Source organism: Polypterus senegalus, chromosome 2 (assembly GCF_016835505.1).
Source record: "Polypterus senegalus isolate Bchr_013 chromosome 2, ASM1683550v1, whole genome shotgun sequence".
Taxonomy (NCBI): domain Eukaryota; kingdom Metazoa; phylum Chordata; class Cladistia; order Polypteriformes; family Polypteridae; genus Polypterus; species Polypterus senegalus.
Window position 1 is genome coordinate 237,380,781 of NC_053155.1, and position 17,868 is coordinate 237,398,648.

A 17,868-nucleotide genomic window follows, 5' to 3' on the forward strand; every position below is an offset into this window, starting at 1 on the left:
TTCCCTTTCATTGACCTCACACAGCTTTTCCATTTGACTTTGTTGGTTTAATAGTTGATGTTCCATTTATATCTTACATTTTTAAATTGATCATTTCGTGTTGAAACTTTCAAGCAGTAATTCATGACTTACTGCTTCACAGTGGTATAAATAATGAGGTGGAACAAAGACCATATTCCTACATTTGTTTATCAACATAATAAAATAAAACACACAATTCAAATGAATGTGTATTGACCATCATAAGCGAAAGAAATTCTACAAAAAAAGTGCTACTTGCTTTAAATTGCCAAAAAATCTACAATTAGGGCAATAATTAAAAAGCTCAAATCAACCGAAACTAATACCAACTTGCCTAAAACAGGACTCAAGTTTATTTTTCCTTACACACAGTGAGTAGGATGGTAAAAGAGGAAAAACTCCCCAAGGATCACTGCTGGAGAAATACAGAAAATGTAGGATCTTAGGGACACCAAGTCTCCGAAACTACCATCAGGTGCCACCTCCATGCAAACAGATCATTTGGAAGGCATACTAGAAAAAAGCCTTTCCTATCATTTATTCACAAACATAAAAGTCTGGAGATTATAAAGCAAGAAAGATGGCTATAATGAAACTGATCCCCAATGTCAAGTATGATGGATATTCTGTGATGTTCTTGGTGCTGTTTTTTGTCCAAAGGCCCTGGGAACCTTGTTAGGGTACATGGCATCATGGAGTTCATGAAATACCAGAAGATATTACATTTAAATCTCTCTGCCAAGAAACTAAAACTAGGTCATCTTTGGATATTTCAGCAGGACAATAATCCAAAACATCAGTCTATACCAAAAATGTTTAAAAGAATGCAAGCCTAAGCTTCTGCCATGGCTGTCTCAGTCCTCAGGCCTAAACTCCACTGGAAATCTGTGGAGTGAGATAAAAAGGAGAATACACAAGAGAGGAATGGACCTGGATAACCTGGAGAGATTGTGTAAAGGGGAATGGTCTCAGATTGCTCTATATTTTCCAAAGTTATAAAATGTTATAGGGGAAGACTGTTTTATTGGCAAAGACAGACTGTAAAAGTATTAAATATAGAGATGCCAATAAATGTGAAACATGTAGGTTTGTTAAAAATTATTTTTGTAAAGATTTTTATCTTTGAATAAATTTACCTTAGTTAAAAGTTGTATTTCTCTCATTTTCTTCAGTGAGATGAGAGTAATTTACCAAAAGGTGATTTTATTTCATTTTTTAAACTTTATTTACTCCTCTTTACCAGGTGTGCCAATACTTGTGGAGGGGACTGTATATACATAGAATATACAACAATCAGCCACAACAATAACACCACTGACAGATGAAGTGACATGGATTACCTCATTACACATGCATCTTTGTGATGGCTAGTCAACTGAGTCAGAGCTACTCTAAAACAGCAGGTTTTGTGGGATGTTCCCTGAATCAGAGGATAGTGGCATGTAAACATTTGTTCACTCTTGCTTAAAATGTCTTGTACTGTGAATAATTAAGTGAGCACAAGCTGTAATACTTGCCAAAGTGGTGTTACTAAGTACTGACCATGTCAGGTGACCAAACTTTTGCTACAATTCTTTTTACATTTTTTGACAATCTTGTTAAAAATATTAAAGAAATGTGTCATCTTTAACTTTATGCCTTTTGGTGATCAGTTCATCTTCTACTCACTTAACTATTCACAGTATCAAACATTTTAAGCAAGGGGGCCCCACATTTTGGATGCCACTGTACCTACTAAAAGTGTTAAAGTAAGAAAATCTTTAAAGGAGTGACAAAATAAAGATCACATTACCATACTTACACAGCCTTTAGGAAGACACATTGAGTGGCACTCACTTTTTGATATCATATACAAAATTATGCACAACAGTTCAGTTAATTGTAATACATCTCTGTGATTAGCTCTGGTAATTCTAATGTTAAAGTGGGGACATGGTAGTGTGGCCGGAGCAGTTCCTGGGTGTGATGCAGGCTTGGCTGTTTCCACACTGAAGTGCACAGATGTGGGATTGCCCATGTCTGTGATTGATACCAGGAGTTGCTAATTGCTGCACCTGTGCCCCATCCCCATTATATATAGTAGGAGTGTGACTGCGGAAGGGAAAAGAAAGATAAGAAAGAAAAAAAAAGAACGGAGGTTAGAGGAGGAAGAAGGGGAAGCGGGAAGAGAAAAAGCCGGAGCGTATGCAAGTGGCTGGCACTCGGAGGCAGAAAGTAGTGGTTGCACCTGCTGAGCGCTTGTGAGAAGCAGGAGTGACCGGAAGGTGGTTGGCCTGCCGCATAAGGCAGTGGGAGTTGGAGGCTTGACTTGGGAGGTTAAAGCCCCAGCGTGAGCGCCCTGGTCGCTGGGGAACCCAAGTCTTGGTCTGGATAAGGTGAATGAAGCCAGGGATCGGGAAGCTACCAGAGCAGCAGGAAGAGAAGATCAGCTGCAGATAGGCTGAAGAAGGCACTGTGTTTTTTTTTTTTTTGTTTTGAAGGGACTACTTCCACCTAGTATTTTAACCTTGGTTTTAGCTGGATTTATTTATTGGATTTTAACCTCCACATATCACTTGTTTTTAATGGATTATTTATTTATGGACATTTTGATTGTACTGCACTATTTATCTGATGATTATACTGGTTTTGTTGTTTTAATAAAAGCACTGTTTGCACTTTGTACCTTTCCCCTTACTTCATTTTGGTGTCTTCATTGTTCAGCTCATCCGGTTACATTAACGACGATGGTGGGTTTCAAGGACTCCCGAAAAGGAAATGAATGCATAGAGCAGACCCGCATCGTCAAATAAATATGAAAATAAGACTCAAATAATTACAAAGTTCTAAAAGCAGACTTACCCGTATGTTCTCTGAACTCCACCATTGCTTTCATGGTTTTTGAATCGGCAAGAGCCATTAACCAAAATAGTTTGGTTCTCCCACAGCCCTCATGAAGGTCCACTTTAATAGCTTCTTCTTCTTCCTTGAAAACCTACATGTTAAACAGAAAAAAGTATCATGTTTCTTGTCTGCAACCAGCTGAATAACATTTTAATACTAATAACAAAGCTTTTCTCTGCTGGATGCATTCACCGTGGGAAACAATTTTCATCTTTGAATGTCTTCTGGAAAACAGTTATATTAGACTGTAGCACTTATATTAAAGGAGCAAAAATACACACTGGTTTTCAATACAGACAACAAGTCCATGTTTTCTAAAGAGTTAAGTGGAGCATCAAGGAGTTCACACTTGAGTTTCACTTCCTTTTGGGATAAATTTTGGACTGTCAACAAGCTTAACTTTTATTGTAGAGCTAGTGCTCACTAGTGATGAGCAAACTCCACGGTGTTCGCTTCACCTCAAGTTTGGAGAAATCACTGAGGTATTCACAAATATCGCCAAAGTCTGCAAACTGCATTGAGGTCAATGAGGAGGTAATAACTGAACTAGATTTGACTAGATTATAATTGTGCAATCATCTTTGAAGTATTCCTGAGGGCTAGGGAAACATCTGCATACTATACTGGACAGGTTAATGTGAACAAAAATGTGACCTGAACTGTGTGACAGCTGTGCCAACCATTGCACCACTGTGCCTCTGTGAGATCAAAGAAACAACGCAGTCAGAGAAGCGCAATCATATATTTCATGAAAACAAAGCAGAAATGCTGAAACTGAAGTCAAAAGTCAGATAAAATATGTCGGGTTTTTAAAGGCAGAAAACTGAAATGGGGTGTGGTGTGGGTGGGGCTTGATTAAATCCATTTCCTGGCTTGTTTTATTTTTTGAAGTGGCACTGAAGGCACTCCAAACTGTCTGTGCTGATACTTTGTACTTTTTCTTCAATAAAAAAGATAGGAACATGATGTAAACAGTAATAACTCTTTCATTATTATTAAAATTTCACAGAGTCTCCAGTGTTTATAAGGGGCATTAGGCTCCTTCAAGGTTTGTTTTTATATCTCCATGTGGCTAATTATACATGCATAGGGCACACGCATCCTTGTTTTATACTGACGTGGAACTTGAAGATCCACCTGCACATTTGGCAACAAGCAGAGATAACTCGTTTATTTATGCTGTGTATGTTTCATAAAAATAAAATTTTGAGAACCTGCATTATTTACTTATCTGTCCTACCATTAAGTCATACAGAATCTATAATGCAAATGATAAGCATTATATACTGGGGAGGGCGGTCCCATCCAATGTTGGATGTTACAGCTGTTGTGCTGACCTTGCAAAGTATTATGGGGCTTCTTTGGTGTCACTTAGAAACCTTTAACATGTATGCTCAAGATGTATAAATCACAGTTCATAAGCTGCTCTCTCTGGTAATAACCACTCTTTGTAATTGACCTCTCTGCTACAATCATTTCTCAAAAGACATTTAGTTTTGTTTTCGACTGCTTGAAGTTCAACTCTCAAAAACAGAAGATAGCGTGCTTCAAATTTAATTCAATAAATCAAAAAATGTAATAACAACTGACAAATCTCTCAAACATAATACATTATTTTACTAATTGTGAGAAAATAAATCACAAATATCATAAGTGTTTGTTTCCTGTTAGATGTAACTTTTTTATTTAATTTTATATGCTATCCATTTAAAACTCATTTTTTTGGAATTTTCCCTTTTTTTTTTTTACTTTTGAAATGGCAATTCTTAACATATGACAAAGGGTACTGTATCTATACATATAATTCACTAAGGCAAGACAACCATGAAAAGCGGATTCACTAAGCCGCCGACAAGTGAGACACCTATGGCGCACACAGGAAGGAGCCACGCCCACCAACTCCAAGACCATTGGATACGACGACAACTCACAGGGCTACGCCCACCAACTCGGACGCGACAACACAGAAAAAATGGTGTCATTTATGTTCGTCTGTCGTAGAGGCCACATGCAGTGCAGGTCAGGTTAATGTCATGCACCTCCGAGCTACGTTGACTGTTCATAGAGGCATGTTTCTCGCGGAGGTGAATCGCCATATGTAGCGTGTGAAATGGTTTGCGAGGGGTATCCCATGGGATCCTTAAAATAATCCTTTAAAACTGAGGTTAAAGCACAATGAAGTGAGCAGTCTTTAAAAACCAATAAGCCCTGTGCCTCTGTTTCATTACCGTCTCACCTGCTTCACCAATGCAGGCCCTGCATCAGTCGAGACGCTCTGTCAGCAGCTGACCTTCTCTGTGCCTGACCGGTTCACACAGAGGCAGCGCAAGAGAAAGCCGCGCCAGAGACAGACAGAGGCGCACACACACAGGCAGCTGGTGGGCGGCTCTCCGTGAGTTTCTCTTGCGAGCGGACACATGACCAGGCGGTGTGTATGCTTCGAGAACGAGGCTGGATGCGGCTTGCGACGGGGCACATGAGCAGGCAGTGTGTATGCTTCGAGTGCGAGGGTGGACGCGACAGGACCATCTAGGAAAAATCATGTCGCGGATGTGATTCGCTGTATGCAGTGTGTAAAACAGTTTGTTTGTCGCAGATGTGAATCGATGTATGTGGCGTGTAGAACAGTTTGCGAGGGGTGTCCCTGTGTCTTTCCAGAAGTGTTCAACCATCAATAAATAATTATGCGGCGTTTGTTATGCCGCGGGTTCACTATTGTGTTGTATTTTGCTCTCTCCAGAGTTCCATCTTTTCATTCACTTACTGTTGTATTCTCACACTAACCTGTTTTAGACAACCGTGTCTTTCCGCAAGTGTTTAGAATTCAATAAATAATTATGCATGAGATTGATCGTGTGTCTAGGCGCGGGTAAGCCGTTGAACCCCATTCTGGCTGCAAACCGTGGAATTGCCACTAAGTGCGACTCATACGCTCCAACTGTTTTCATCCCTACCCTTTGTACACACCCCCCTCCCACACGTTGACTGTTCATAGAGGCATGTTTCTCGCGGAGGTGAATCGCCATATGCAGCGTGTAAAACTGTTTGCGAGGGGTATTCCATTGGATCATTAAAACATTCCTTTACAACCGAGTTTAAAACACAATGAAGTGAGCGGTCTTTAAAAAACGAGTTTTCGGTTACGACGCACGACCGCATGCAGCATAGCAAAGTGTTGTACACGCTACATACAGCAATTCGCATCCGCAACAAACATGCATCTTCTTAGATGCTCCTGCATTTTGTACACACCCCCCTACCACCTCGCTACGCCGCACGGACGATTGTGTGTTGGTTCGTTCCATGCATTGTTACAATGTTGCTTTTCTTGCTGATTTATTACATTACCGATTTTGCAAATGTTAAATCTTCTCCCTGTGCTTAAAAATTATTTAAAAACCGGCCTGATTATGCGGCGTATGGTACGCCGCGGGTTGGCTAGTTTACTGTATTGTTTTACAAATGAATATCTAAACCTGGTTAAATTTAACACTGTCAAGGAGAATATTATCTTTTTTTTTTTTTTTAAAGTCACATGTTTTTCAAGTACATTAACACCTACTTAATTGTATTGAAACTGGCAGTACAAATGGAAAGTGTCGTGAAACTTAAAGGTTTCTATTCGCATAAAAAAAAAAAAAAAGTTTTTTGTGTTTAGTTAGTGACTGTCTAGAACAGGCATCTCAAACACGAGGCCCGCATGACAGATCCTACTTAGCACTAAACTTGTACAAAATGATTACTATCGTTTGTTATTGAATAATTCTGCATCTTCGGCATTACTTATTAACTTTTCTTACTTCCTCCTTGTGACAAAAGCAAGTTTTCCCATGGCATTACGGTACCGGAAACGTCATCTGCTAGTACAGTTGCAGCTGTAGGGTCAGCTCTTGATACCCTAGGCATGATCTCTGCTCAAGCTGCTGCCCCCGCGACCCAATCTCAAATAAGCGGAAGAGGATGGATGGATAGACATTTTCACGTTTTATTGTTCTAGTTTTATGTAATTTTGCACTAGTATTGTAACGAACAGTTAGTGCAGACTACAGCTGAAGATCTGAAGTGAACGTGAGAAGTTGGTGAGTTGTTTATTAACAAATTTTTGTGATTTTGAGTTTGTAAAATTAGTGTAGGTCAGGGGGCTTTTACATATCGGCTTATTTTACAATATAAACTTTGAAGTAAACTTAGTAAAGTAAAATCTGATTTTTGGAAGATTTGTTTTCCAACTTGAATTACTGAGCAATGAATTCAGTGAGCGTTTTCGTGATTTCAGTTCACACGAACAGAACTTTGCGTTGTTCATGTCACCATACTCTTACAACGTTGAGAATACGCCTGAGAATATCCAAATGGAATTGACTGAACTGCAATCAGATTCTATTCTGAAGGCAAAATACAATGAAGTTGGTGTGCCAGGCTTGTGTGCTTACCTGACACCCTCATATGTGCAGATCTGTAAGTTGGCATTGAGAGTACTGTCTATGTTTGGAAGCACTTACTTGTGAGCAATTGTTTTCGTTAATGAAAACTACCAAAACCCCACATCACTCAAGACTTACTGTCGAGCACCTTTCATCTGTTATAAAAGTTGTAGCTGCACAGGAATTTCAAGCCTGATATTGATGAACTGGTTACTAACAAGAGATGCCAAGTGTTGGGACAAAAGAAATAGATCTCAGACTGTAAGACTCCGATATAAGGACTACAATTGTACGCTGTTGTATAGAGATAGTATGGAAATAAATTGCTTTTCTTTAAACTTTAAGTGTTACATTTTTTAAAGTTTTCAGTATTGGAAAGAAAGCTACAGTAACTTCATATAATAGTATTTGTTACAGTGCGGCCCGCTGACGCGATGGCAGTCGAAGCGGCCCACCAATGGTAGTGAGTTTGACATGCCTGGTCTAGAAGCACTTCAGCTTAATTGGGACACCTGTGGCTGTATACAAGAGCCTACCTGAAGAGTCAGTGCCTTGTTGTGGTTAACACAATGAGGAAATCAAAGGAACTGAGTTACGAACTTAGTAGGAAAATTTTAGATCTTCACAAGTCGGGTTGCCCCTTAGGGGCCATCTCCAAAAGGTTGAAGGTACTAGGAGCAACTGTACAATCAATTGTATGAAAATATTAAAAGCTAGGGGGTATATATTGTTCAGGAAGGAGGTACAAATTGACTCTCCAGGGATGAACAAAGTTTGTTTCAATAAGGTTCAGTTGAGCCCTCACATAACACCAAGGAAATGGTACAGGTGTTGGAGATAGCAGGAGCAAAAGTGTCATCAATCACTAATAAGTGAACATATCATCACCATGATCTGAAAGGTTATCGATCAAGGAAGAAACCATTACTCCAAAACTGAAATAAAAAGCTACAGTACAATTTGCAATTTCTCACCAGGACAAAGCATTTTGGAGGAGTGTTGTTCCTTGGTCAGACAAAATTAAATTTGAATTGTTTGAGCATAATGAGCAGTGGAATGCATGGAGGCTGAACATAAGAACGAAATCCCAACTGTGCAGCAAAGCATCATGTGATTGTTGCTGGGATAGGGACTGGTGCACCTCATAAAGTAGATGGCATCATGAAGAAGAATCACTATCTAGAAATTATGAAGCAACACCTCCAAGACATCACAGCCAAAAAGGTTAATTGCAAATGGGTCTTCCAACAGGACAGTGATCACAAGCATATTGCCACAGTTGTAACAAAATAGCTTGCAGACAACAATGAGACAGTACTGAAAGTGTGATCACAAAGCATTGACCTGAACCCTATGCAAAAACTGAACTGAACTAATGAAATGTGTCTCCGAGCATCGAGGTCCATGCTCTTGACTCTATTACATCAGTTCTGTCAGGAGGAATGGACTAAAATTCTGGCAATATACACATTTCTGGCGAGAAACTTGTGGAAGACTATACCAATCATTTGCTTCAGGTTAATAATTAGGAGGCCACCAAATAATAACTTGATGACTTGTAAACTTTTGACCAAATGAAAATCTGACATAGCAATTAAAAGATTAAATAAATCTGTTTCTTAATGATTATATTAGAGGTAAAACTCTAATTGACTTAATACAAATTGTTTGTTATGAGTGAAGTTGGGAAATTTTAAGTTTGAATGTTTTTCGCCAAGGTGGCCTCAATTGTAACTGCATACATCACTTACTCTTTAAATAAAGCTCCCTAGTTAAAAAAGCAATAAGATCTACGTTTTTGTATTATACTCTCTTTAACAATTATGCTGAAAATCTTGGAAATTGCAATTCTAAAGATGCATCAAAAACTGAAACAATACTTGTTATATTCTTCCACAGTAAATGGAGCATGTGTTATCATTTGCTTCTTTGGGAGGAATCTAGAAACAGGAAAGGGAAGTTGGTAGGTAACAGCAAGGTGCACTGTTCCCGTTACGTTTTTGTTCTGTGGAGAACACACAGTAATGTGCATGATGATGCATTTTTCTGCATCTGCATTTGGTAGATATGTAGCATTTATACACAAAAAGTACTACTCTTCTTAGTGGTGTGAATGAGAGCCATCAAATGTAACTGACCTTACTGGTGCGCTGTAAACTAACTGTGTTATGCAGCTGTGGAAAAAATGCAGGTAAATGCAAAAGTGTGAATTAGGCTTTAGAGAGAAATATTCTATTTTCCACCCCATAAAACCTTCAGTAACCCAAAAAAGCTCATTACTGAGTTGTGTTTTGTGATTGCAAAATCGCATACAAACTAATTTTAGCCTCAAATTTGCAAACCTGTATATAAAGCGAAACTGCTTTGTTCATCACTAATTATTACTTCTTTTACTGCAGTTCTGGGCATTTTAAGTAGATACTTTTGAAACTAGAAAAACTATTTCCACTGTTCTTTTGTATATAATAACCACAATGCACAGTTATATTGGCATGCGCACACCAGAAACTAAAATACAACTCAGTTTTATTTATTTATTATTAGTACTTCTCTCCTGTATGTACAAAAATTATATGAGAAACGAGAAACTCAAAAATCTCATCAGAATTATAGAATATATGACTATGTAAAAAGAAGAAATTAGGGATTTTAAAGTGGATTCAATAATCACACTTACTTGTCTCTGGTGTGTGCGAGTTCGCCTGTGAAGATGCAGGAATCGATCACAGTCTGTACAAAGATTTCCACATGCATTGCACAAGATGATAGCAGCAGTTTCTCCATCATCATGGTTGTCACACATAGGCTGTTAAGAATTCATAATGTGAGAATGACTAAAACCACAAATTACATCTTCACAGATCAAACTTTAGGAGTGTTCAAAATGTATCTTTACAATTAATACAATACATAATCATGCTGTCACATAACAGATTAAAAAGAATGTTTTTAAACTGTGATGAGTGTTAACCATTTACTTGGACTTTTCAGTTAGATCAGGTTCAGAACATGATATTGTTTAAAAATCTCACCATCTGTTTCTGTTGTCCATCTTTACCCATCCATCTTCCTGAGGAAAGTCTGTCAACATGGTCCTGATCCAGAACGCAAAGTGAAGCCAGAGCTAGCCACAACTGAAACACAGAAGGATTTGATTATCATTATTTGTTTCAATGAGGTTTGTATTTGGAGGATGTGTTGTGTTCAAGTTATATTCTGTGTTTGTCAACCGTTGTAAAGATAACAGGTTTCATTCATCAAAGTGTTCTCTACCCAAATCGGTACTTGTGAATCTAAGCTTTTTAACAGGCATTCCCAGTATTAAGTTGTGGATCTGCCTGTGAATATTTAGCGGCAGCGTGTCTATGAACTTAATTTAAACTTAAGCTTTACACCTTGCTTTCCTATTGATATGTCTACAAAGGCTTGTTCAGCGTCAGAGGGTTGATCCTGTCATACTACATCAATAAACAGCTCGTCTTCCTCTTTATCTGAGACATCACACACTGCATGCATGGGTTTACCTTTCCCAGTCCTGCAAAATTTAGCGAAGTGCTTCAATTTACCACATTTTTTACACTGTCTTCCTTTAGCTGAATATTGACTTTTTCCACCGTGTGGTTTGTTTCCGCAGTAGGTTACTTATTAATATGCGTGTATGGGTCAGTCGCTTCATATTCTATTGCTGCCGTCTCAATTGTGTAATGTGTTTTATTGTTCAGCGCTCTTTGGAGCTCTTGCTTTTTGCCTACGTACTGCGTTTACAGTCAGTTCACGTGAGCCACTCTGAGTACATGCATCGAAGGTTCTCAGCTGTGCTTGTGCTATCTTGCGATGTCCACGGCTTTATTTAATGTTAGCTCAGACCCGGTACTTAAAAATTTCTCTCGCACTTTCACTGAGTTTGTGCCAAACACTATTCTATCCCTGACCATCTCATCTTCGTTTGCATAAGCACAGTCCTTCACCAGCAATTTTAACTCCGTTACAAAGTGATCAAAAGTCTCATTTATACCCTGTGTCTTCTCATTAAACTTGTATCTCGCGAATATCATATTCGTCTTAGGCATGACAAACGCCTCAAAGCGGTCATAATAAGTTTTCAGTACCTTGGCTACCTCCTGGGTGAGACTCAATGTGTTAAAAATGTCCCCAGTCCACAGGAGCAGGTAGCTACATTTCTCACTCTCGTCTTTGCCGTTTAGCGGGTCAGAAAACATCAGCTCCACGTGCTGTGGGAACTTTTTGCATTCTCCCGGCAGGTTAAGAGAATCCCAGTCAATTCGTGGCGAGGGAACTCCATGAACATCCATGACTGTCCTCTATTCTGACATCATGTCTTGTTTTCACAAATTGTGAAAAATTAAATGATGGCGAGACTTTCTTTTAAAGTATGTAAGGGAACTTTATTTATTACAGTTCTTACATTCACAGCATCCATGCCCTAAATTAACTTCCATAATAGTAACCTTGAGGTCCCTTTTTCTGGTGCCTTTCTGATGACATAGGTGCCTAAACCATGCCTGATGATAATACATTTCAATGACATATAAATATTACAGTGATCAACTCGATAGACATCTCACCACCCCAATCGCTACTCGTGAATCTAAGATGTTTAACAAGCATTCCCAGTACAGTGTAACCTCGGTTCACAACCATAATTCGTTCCAAAACTCTGGTCGTAAACTGATTTGGTCATGAACCGAAGCAATTTCCCCCATAAGATTGTATGTAAATACAATTAATCCATTCCAGACCATACGAACTGTATGTAAATATATATTTTTTTTAGTTTTTAAGCACAAATATAATTATACCATAGAATGCACAGCGTAATAGTAAACTAAATGAGAAAACACTGAATAACACTGAGAAAACCTTGAACAACAGAGAAAACTAACACTGCAATAGTTCGCGTTATAGCGCTACCAACCGCTGGCTAAAAGCACTTTTTTTAATGAGTTTTAAGCACAGGGAAAGAAATGAACATTTGAAAAAATCCATAATTTAATAAACCACCAAGAAAAATAACATTGCAACAATGCACGCTACGAACAGATCGCTGGAAACAGAATTGAAAACAAAATCAAGATCAGTGCATTCTTTAACTGCCTTCCTAACAATGCGTCCAGCTCTCTCTCTCCTGCCGCCTGTGTGTGTGTGTCTCACTCTCTCCCTACTGCCGCCTGTGTGTGTGTCGCACTCTCTCTCTCTGCTGCCGCCTGTGTGTGTGTCGCGCTCTCTCTCTCGCACTGCCTGTGTGTGTCGCGCTCTCTCTCTCGCACTGCCTGTGTGTGTCGCGCTCTCTCTCTCGCTCTGCCTGTGTGTGTGTGTCTCGCGCTCTCTCTCGCTCGCAGGCAGGTGTCAATTACGTGGGAGGCGAGTTGATTTCCGCAGTAGCTGCACTTATGAACATGCTAAGCACAGTCCTTCACCCGTGAATATTTACCTTATATGGGCAGGCACTCAATTACGTGGGAGGCGTGATAACGCGGGACACACCTCACACGGCGACCAACCTGCAGCCTATGGCCATATACAGTATATGGACGAAAGCAGGTTCCAGTTATGACCGTTACATGTAGAACTTTGAAATGAAACCTGCCTAACTTTTGTAAGTAAGCTGTAAGGAATGAGCCTGCCGAATTTCAGCCTTCTACCTACACGGGAAGTTGGAGAAATAGTGATGAGTGAGTGAGTGCTTTGCCTTTTATTAGTACAGATACAGTATATACTGTGTATATGTGTGTGTATATATATATATATATATATATATATATATATATATATATATATATATATATATATATATAAATAATCACTGTACATTAAAATAAAATACACTAAATCAAAGTGAAGCATAATTTCTTAAAAAAACCAAAAAACTAGACAGTGGCCAACCAAAAATAATTTTCCAATTTTTTTTTACTCAAAACCAAAAGCACACTGAAAACTTAGTAACGCCTACTACTAAAAAGGAAAGGTAAATAATTCAGTCCTCTTTTAGTAATACTGCTTATTTTCATTTTTAGTGAAAAAAATTAACATTTTTTTCTTGTATTTTTTTATTTGTTTGAATCCCCTACTGTCACAATAGTACTCCCGATCACAGACTGTAAAACAAAGCTTGAATTTGACCTAGTTTGCTTAATTCTACTATGATAGCACAGATACAGTGCTGTCACCATTTAAATATACAGGGTGGGCCATTTATATGGATACACCTTAATAAAATGGGAATGGTTGGTGATATTAACTTCCTGTTTGTGGCACATTAGTATATGTGAGGGGGGAAACTTTTCAAGATGGGTGGTGACCATGGTGGCCATTTGGAAGTCGGGCATTTTGGATCCAACTTTTGTTTTTTCAATAGGAAGAGGGTCATGTGACACATCAAACTTATTGGGAATTTCACAAGAAAAACAATGGTGTGCTTGGTTTTAACGTAACTTTATTCTTTCATGTGTTATTTACAAGTTTCTGACCACTTATAAAATGTGTTCAATGTGCTGCCCATTGTGTTGGATTGTCAATGCAACCCTCTTCTCCCACTCTTCACACACTGATAGCAACACCGCAGGAGAAATGCTAGCACAGGCTTCCAGATTTTGTTCAGTGATGAGGCAAACTTTTATGTGAATGATGAAGTTAACAAACAAAACCACCGCTATTGGTCTGACACTAACCCACATTGGATAGATCCCTCCAAGACTGTTGGAACAAAAAAATTGATGGTATGGTGTGGTATATGGGGTACAAAGATAGTGGGGCCATTCTTCATCAATGGAAACCTCAAGGCCACTGGATATGCGAAATTGCTACATGATGATGTGTTTCCCTCTTTATGCACTGAAGCTGGCACGTTCCCTGAGTTTTTCCAGCAAGATGGTGCACCACCACATTATGGGTGTCCGGTCCGAGCATTCCTAGATGAACAGTTTCCTGGAAAGTGGATTGGTCGTTGTGGGCCAGTTGAATGGCCCCCAAGGTCTCCCGATCTGACCCCTTAGACTTTTATCTTTGGGGTGATCCGAAGGCAATTGTCTATACTGTGAAGATACGAGATGTGCAGCACCTGAAACTACGGATACTGGAAGCCTGTGCTAGCATTTCTCCTGCGGTGTTGCTATCAGTGTGTGAAGAGTGGGAGAAGAGGGTTGCATTGACAATCCAACACAATGGGCAGCACATTGAACAGCACATTGAACACATTTAATAAGTGGTCAGAAACTTGTAAATAACTCATGAAAGAATAAAGTTATGTTAAAACCAAGCACACCATTGTTTTTCTTGTGAAATTCCCAATAAGTTTAATGTGTCACATGACCCTCTTCCTATTGAAAAAACAAAAGTTGGATCCAAAATGGCCGACTTCCAAATGGCCACCATGGTCACCACCCATCTTGAAAAGTTTCCCCCCCTCACATATGCTAATGTGCCACAAACAGGAAGTTAATATCACCAACCATTCCCATTTTATTAAGGTGTATCCATATAAATGGCCCACCCTGTACATTACACACTTTTAATAATAACAACAACATGTATAACAAAATGAATAGATGACTAGTTGTACTTGTTTAAAAATATTATCATTAATACAGGCTGTTGCATGTAAAGCACAGAGTGATACAAAGAGACCATTAAAATGCACATCAATAACTGACACTTATTATAAAGTAATAAAATCATATTGGTACCTGCACTTATTAAGATGGATTGCTATTGTACAAAGTGGAGACTTTATTTGTATGAACTGCTGGTTAGCTAAGTTAACACCTTCTGTATGTACGCATTCGGTTAGCTCTAGCTAAGGTGTGAAAAGATCCAATTTCAATAAAGAATTTAATAGATAGATAGATAGATACTTTATTAATCCCAAGGGGAAATTAACATAATCCAGCAGCAGTATACTGATACAAAGAAACAATATTAAATTAAATAGTAATAAAAAAAATAAAAAAAAAATAAAAAAAATAAAAATAAAAATAAAAAAGCAGACAATAACTTTGAGTAATTGAAGTAATGAATGAGTAATGAATTAACTTGTTCATTTTGTATTACAGCCAAAGAAACAAATACAGCTGGCTATTAAAGGTCCTCTTTGTATTCTTACCAGACATACTGCTATGCAACTCCATACTCCAATTTCTGCAAAATAATGTGGAGCAGCTATCTTACACTAAGTTGTGTTTCCTCTGTTAGCAAGTAAATCCAAACAAAATAATATTATGGTTGACAGCTAAACCTTTTCTTCATTTTTGCTAGGCAGATTACTGCTATGATTTGCACAGATGTGCCCAGCAATAATAAACAATTGTATAAATGCCACAATAGGTAATATACTTGGCAGAGAGTTCAATGCAGCAGGTTCAATAAGTGGAAACTGGTTGCAAAACTAGTACATAAACATTTGCTGAACGTCACAAATTTTGTTAGAATCTGTAATACAGCATTAGCTATCAGCATTCATTGATGCTTTGGAATATCAATGATATGGATTGAAGTAGCAACAAAAAAGCAACTATAATGTACAGCCTAATGCCTGAGTGATTTATTTTATGTCTCTGGAAAGGCTTTTTACATTACTGAAATATTATGGCTCCAACTTCTCATCAATTCTTTAAGCCTGATCACATTTACAAAGATGGAAACCATTGCCTCTCCACTGTTAAAACTATGTAACCTTGAACTGATTACCCCCAATCAACAGCAGTTGTTCCTTTAGCTATTCATTGCAGCTTTCCCTTACATCCTGCAAACCAGCACTGTCATAACAAGAATCACTGCAGAGATCAAAATATCATAATTAGGCAAAATCTTCCTTGGGATACCAGTCTCTTTGTGATTACTGAGCTCACTAGGGTGTACCTTCTTCTTAATATTATTCCAGACAGTTAATTTAGGTAATCCTAAACCTCTACTAATGTCTCTTATAGTTTTATTCTTGTTTTTCACTCTCATAATGACTTCTTTGACTTTCATTGGCACAGCTGTTGTCCTTATGCTGAATAATGGCAACTATATACTCTAAAGGTAGTCTGTAGGTAGAAGCAAGCCTAGGTATCTTATGCCTACAATAATTATGCAATGAAACACACCTAAGTAAACACAAACCACTGTGATGCCAATTGTCCCAAACATTAATGTGCTCTGAAAGAGGAAGACCCTGTACAAAAAAGTGTTGCAATTTCTACATGGTGTATCCAAATACCCTTAAAGTCTGCAGTGTGCACTTTAATCACGTCTGGATTGTTTGTCATAGCATTTATGGATTTTATGCGGAGTTAAATAAAATAAACACACACTTTTTACTTTAATAATCGCATTACTTTTAATGAAAGGCAACTGTTTAGTTAAGTGTAGGCTGCAGTTCATTGTTTGAACTTCAGTTTGTTCACATGATGCTGTTTTGATAAGATGATACTATTTTGAATGGAACTGATCTTTTTCCCAAGTTATTGAATAGGTATCAAATAGTGTGACATTTCCAGTGGCGTAAGCATCAACTACAAAAATAGTTTTTTTCTCTGTGTTGAAATTAGTGTATGATGGGACTATTATATAAACTCATTTCCATTTTCATTTCAAGCAATACTGATGTTTAATTGCCTTAGGTTTTGTGGAGTTAGTGAAAGGCTATCTTGGTATCTGCAAAAGGAGGGAACCTAAAGACTGTTCCCAAACAAAGAAAAAAATCACAGAGATAACATTTGCCAAAATTATGCATCTCTAACATTCATTTCTTTTTCTCAATGTGGGAATAACTTTTAATTTTTCTACTTATTTAACTTGTGATAATGATATAGAAAGCATGTAAAAATGTACAATGAAAATTATAATTAAAATACAATAAAATTGTATATACAGCATGGTTGAGCACTGGGCAGTATTGCTGCTTCATAATTCCGTAGTTTAGGGTTCAAATCCTGGCCTAATTTCTGTTTTTGTTAAGTCTGCATTAGTTTACTGTAAGTTAGTTTGAGCATGTACATAAAGTTGTCTTTTAATGAGCTGATTCTCTGTCATGGGGTGTTTCCTGCCTAGGTTTGGAAGATTTGGGTTTACATTTTGGTATAGTCACTGTTCATGTGGTGTTTGCATGTTCTCCTTCTGTCATATTTTTTAAATGTGTCATCTAGTTTTCATACATGTTAAACTTACAGGTACATTGGACCAATGTTAATGAGTTTGGGTAGATGGGTTAGTACTCTGTGATGGTCCTGTACCGCGTTCATGATGCCAAAGCTTGATGCTGCTAGGAAAGTCTCAGGAAAGTCTGAGCAAACAATCATGGGATATATTTTGTAGAGAGAGAGAGAGAGAGAGAGACAGATGGACAGAGAGACAGACAGGACTTGTCCCAAGGAGGAAATTTAGCTTTTTACAGAAGCTCAGATTATTAAAAAAAAAACCAAAAACCTACAACCACCACCTTCAAATACACAAAAGAAATGCAAAAGAAAAAACCTTTTGACTTGGATAAAGAGACACTGAGTTACACTGAGGCATTATAAAGGTGTATAGCTGAAGATAC

The 17,868-nt window shown here is 38.1% G+C and overlaps 1 protein-coding gene across 1 annotated transcript in view; it reads right to left on the reverse strand.

Moving 5' to 3' along the window:
- Window positions 1–17,868, reverse strand: part of mycbp2 (MYC binding protein 2) — a 503,803-nt gene that overhangs the window by 24,715 nt on the left and 461,220 nt on the right. Inside the window, 3 exon segments of the mRNA XM_039745368.1 lie at window positions 2,863–2,995; window positions 10,006–10,134; window positions 10,361–10,462. Of these exon segments, the coding sequence (XP_039601302.1) occupies window positions 2,863–2,995; window positions 10,006–10,134; window positions 10,361–10,462 (364 nt within the window).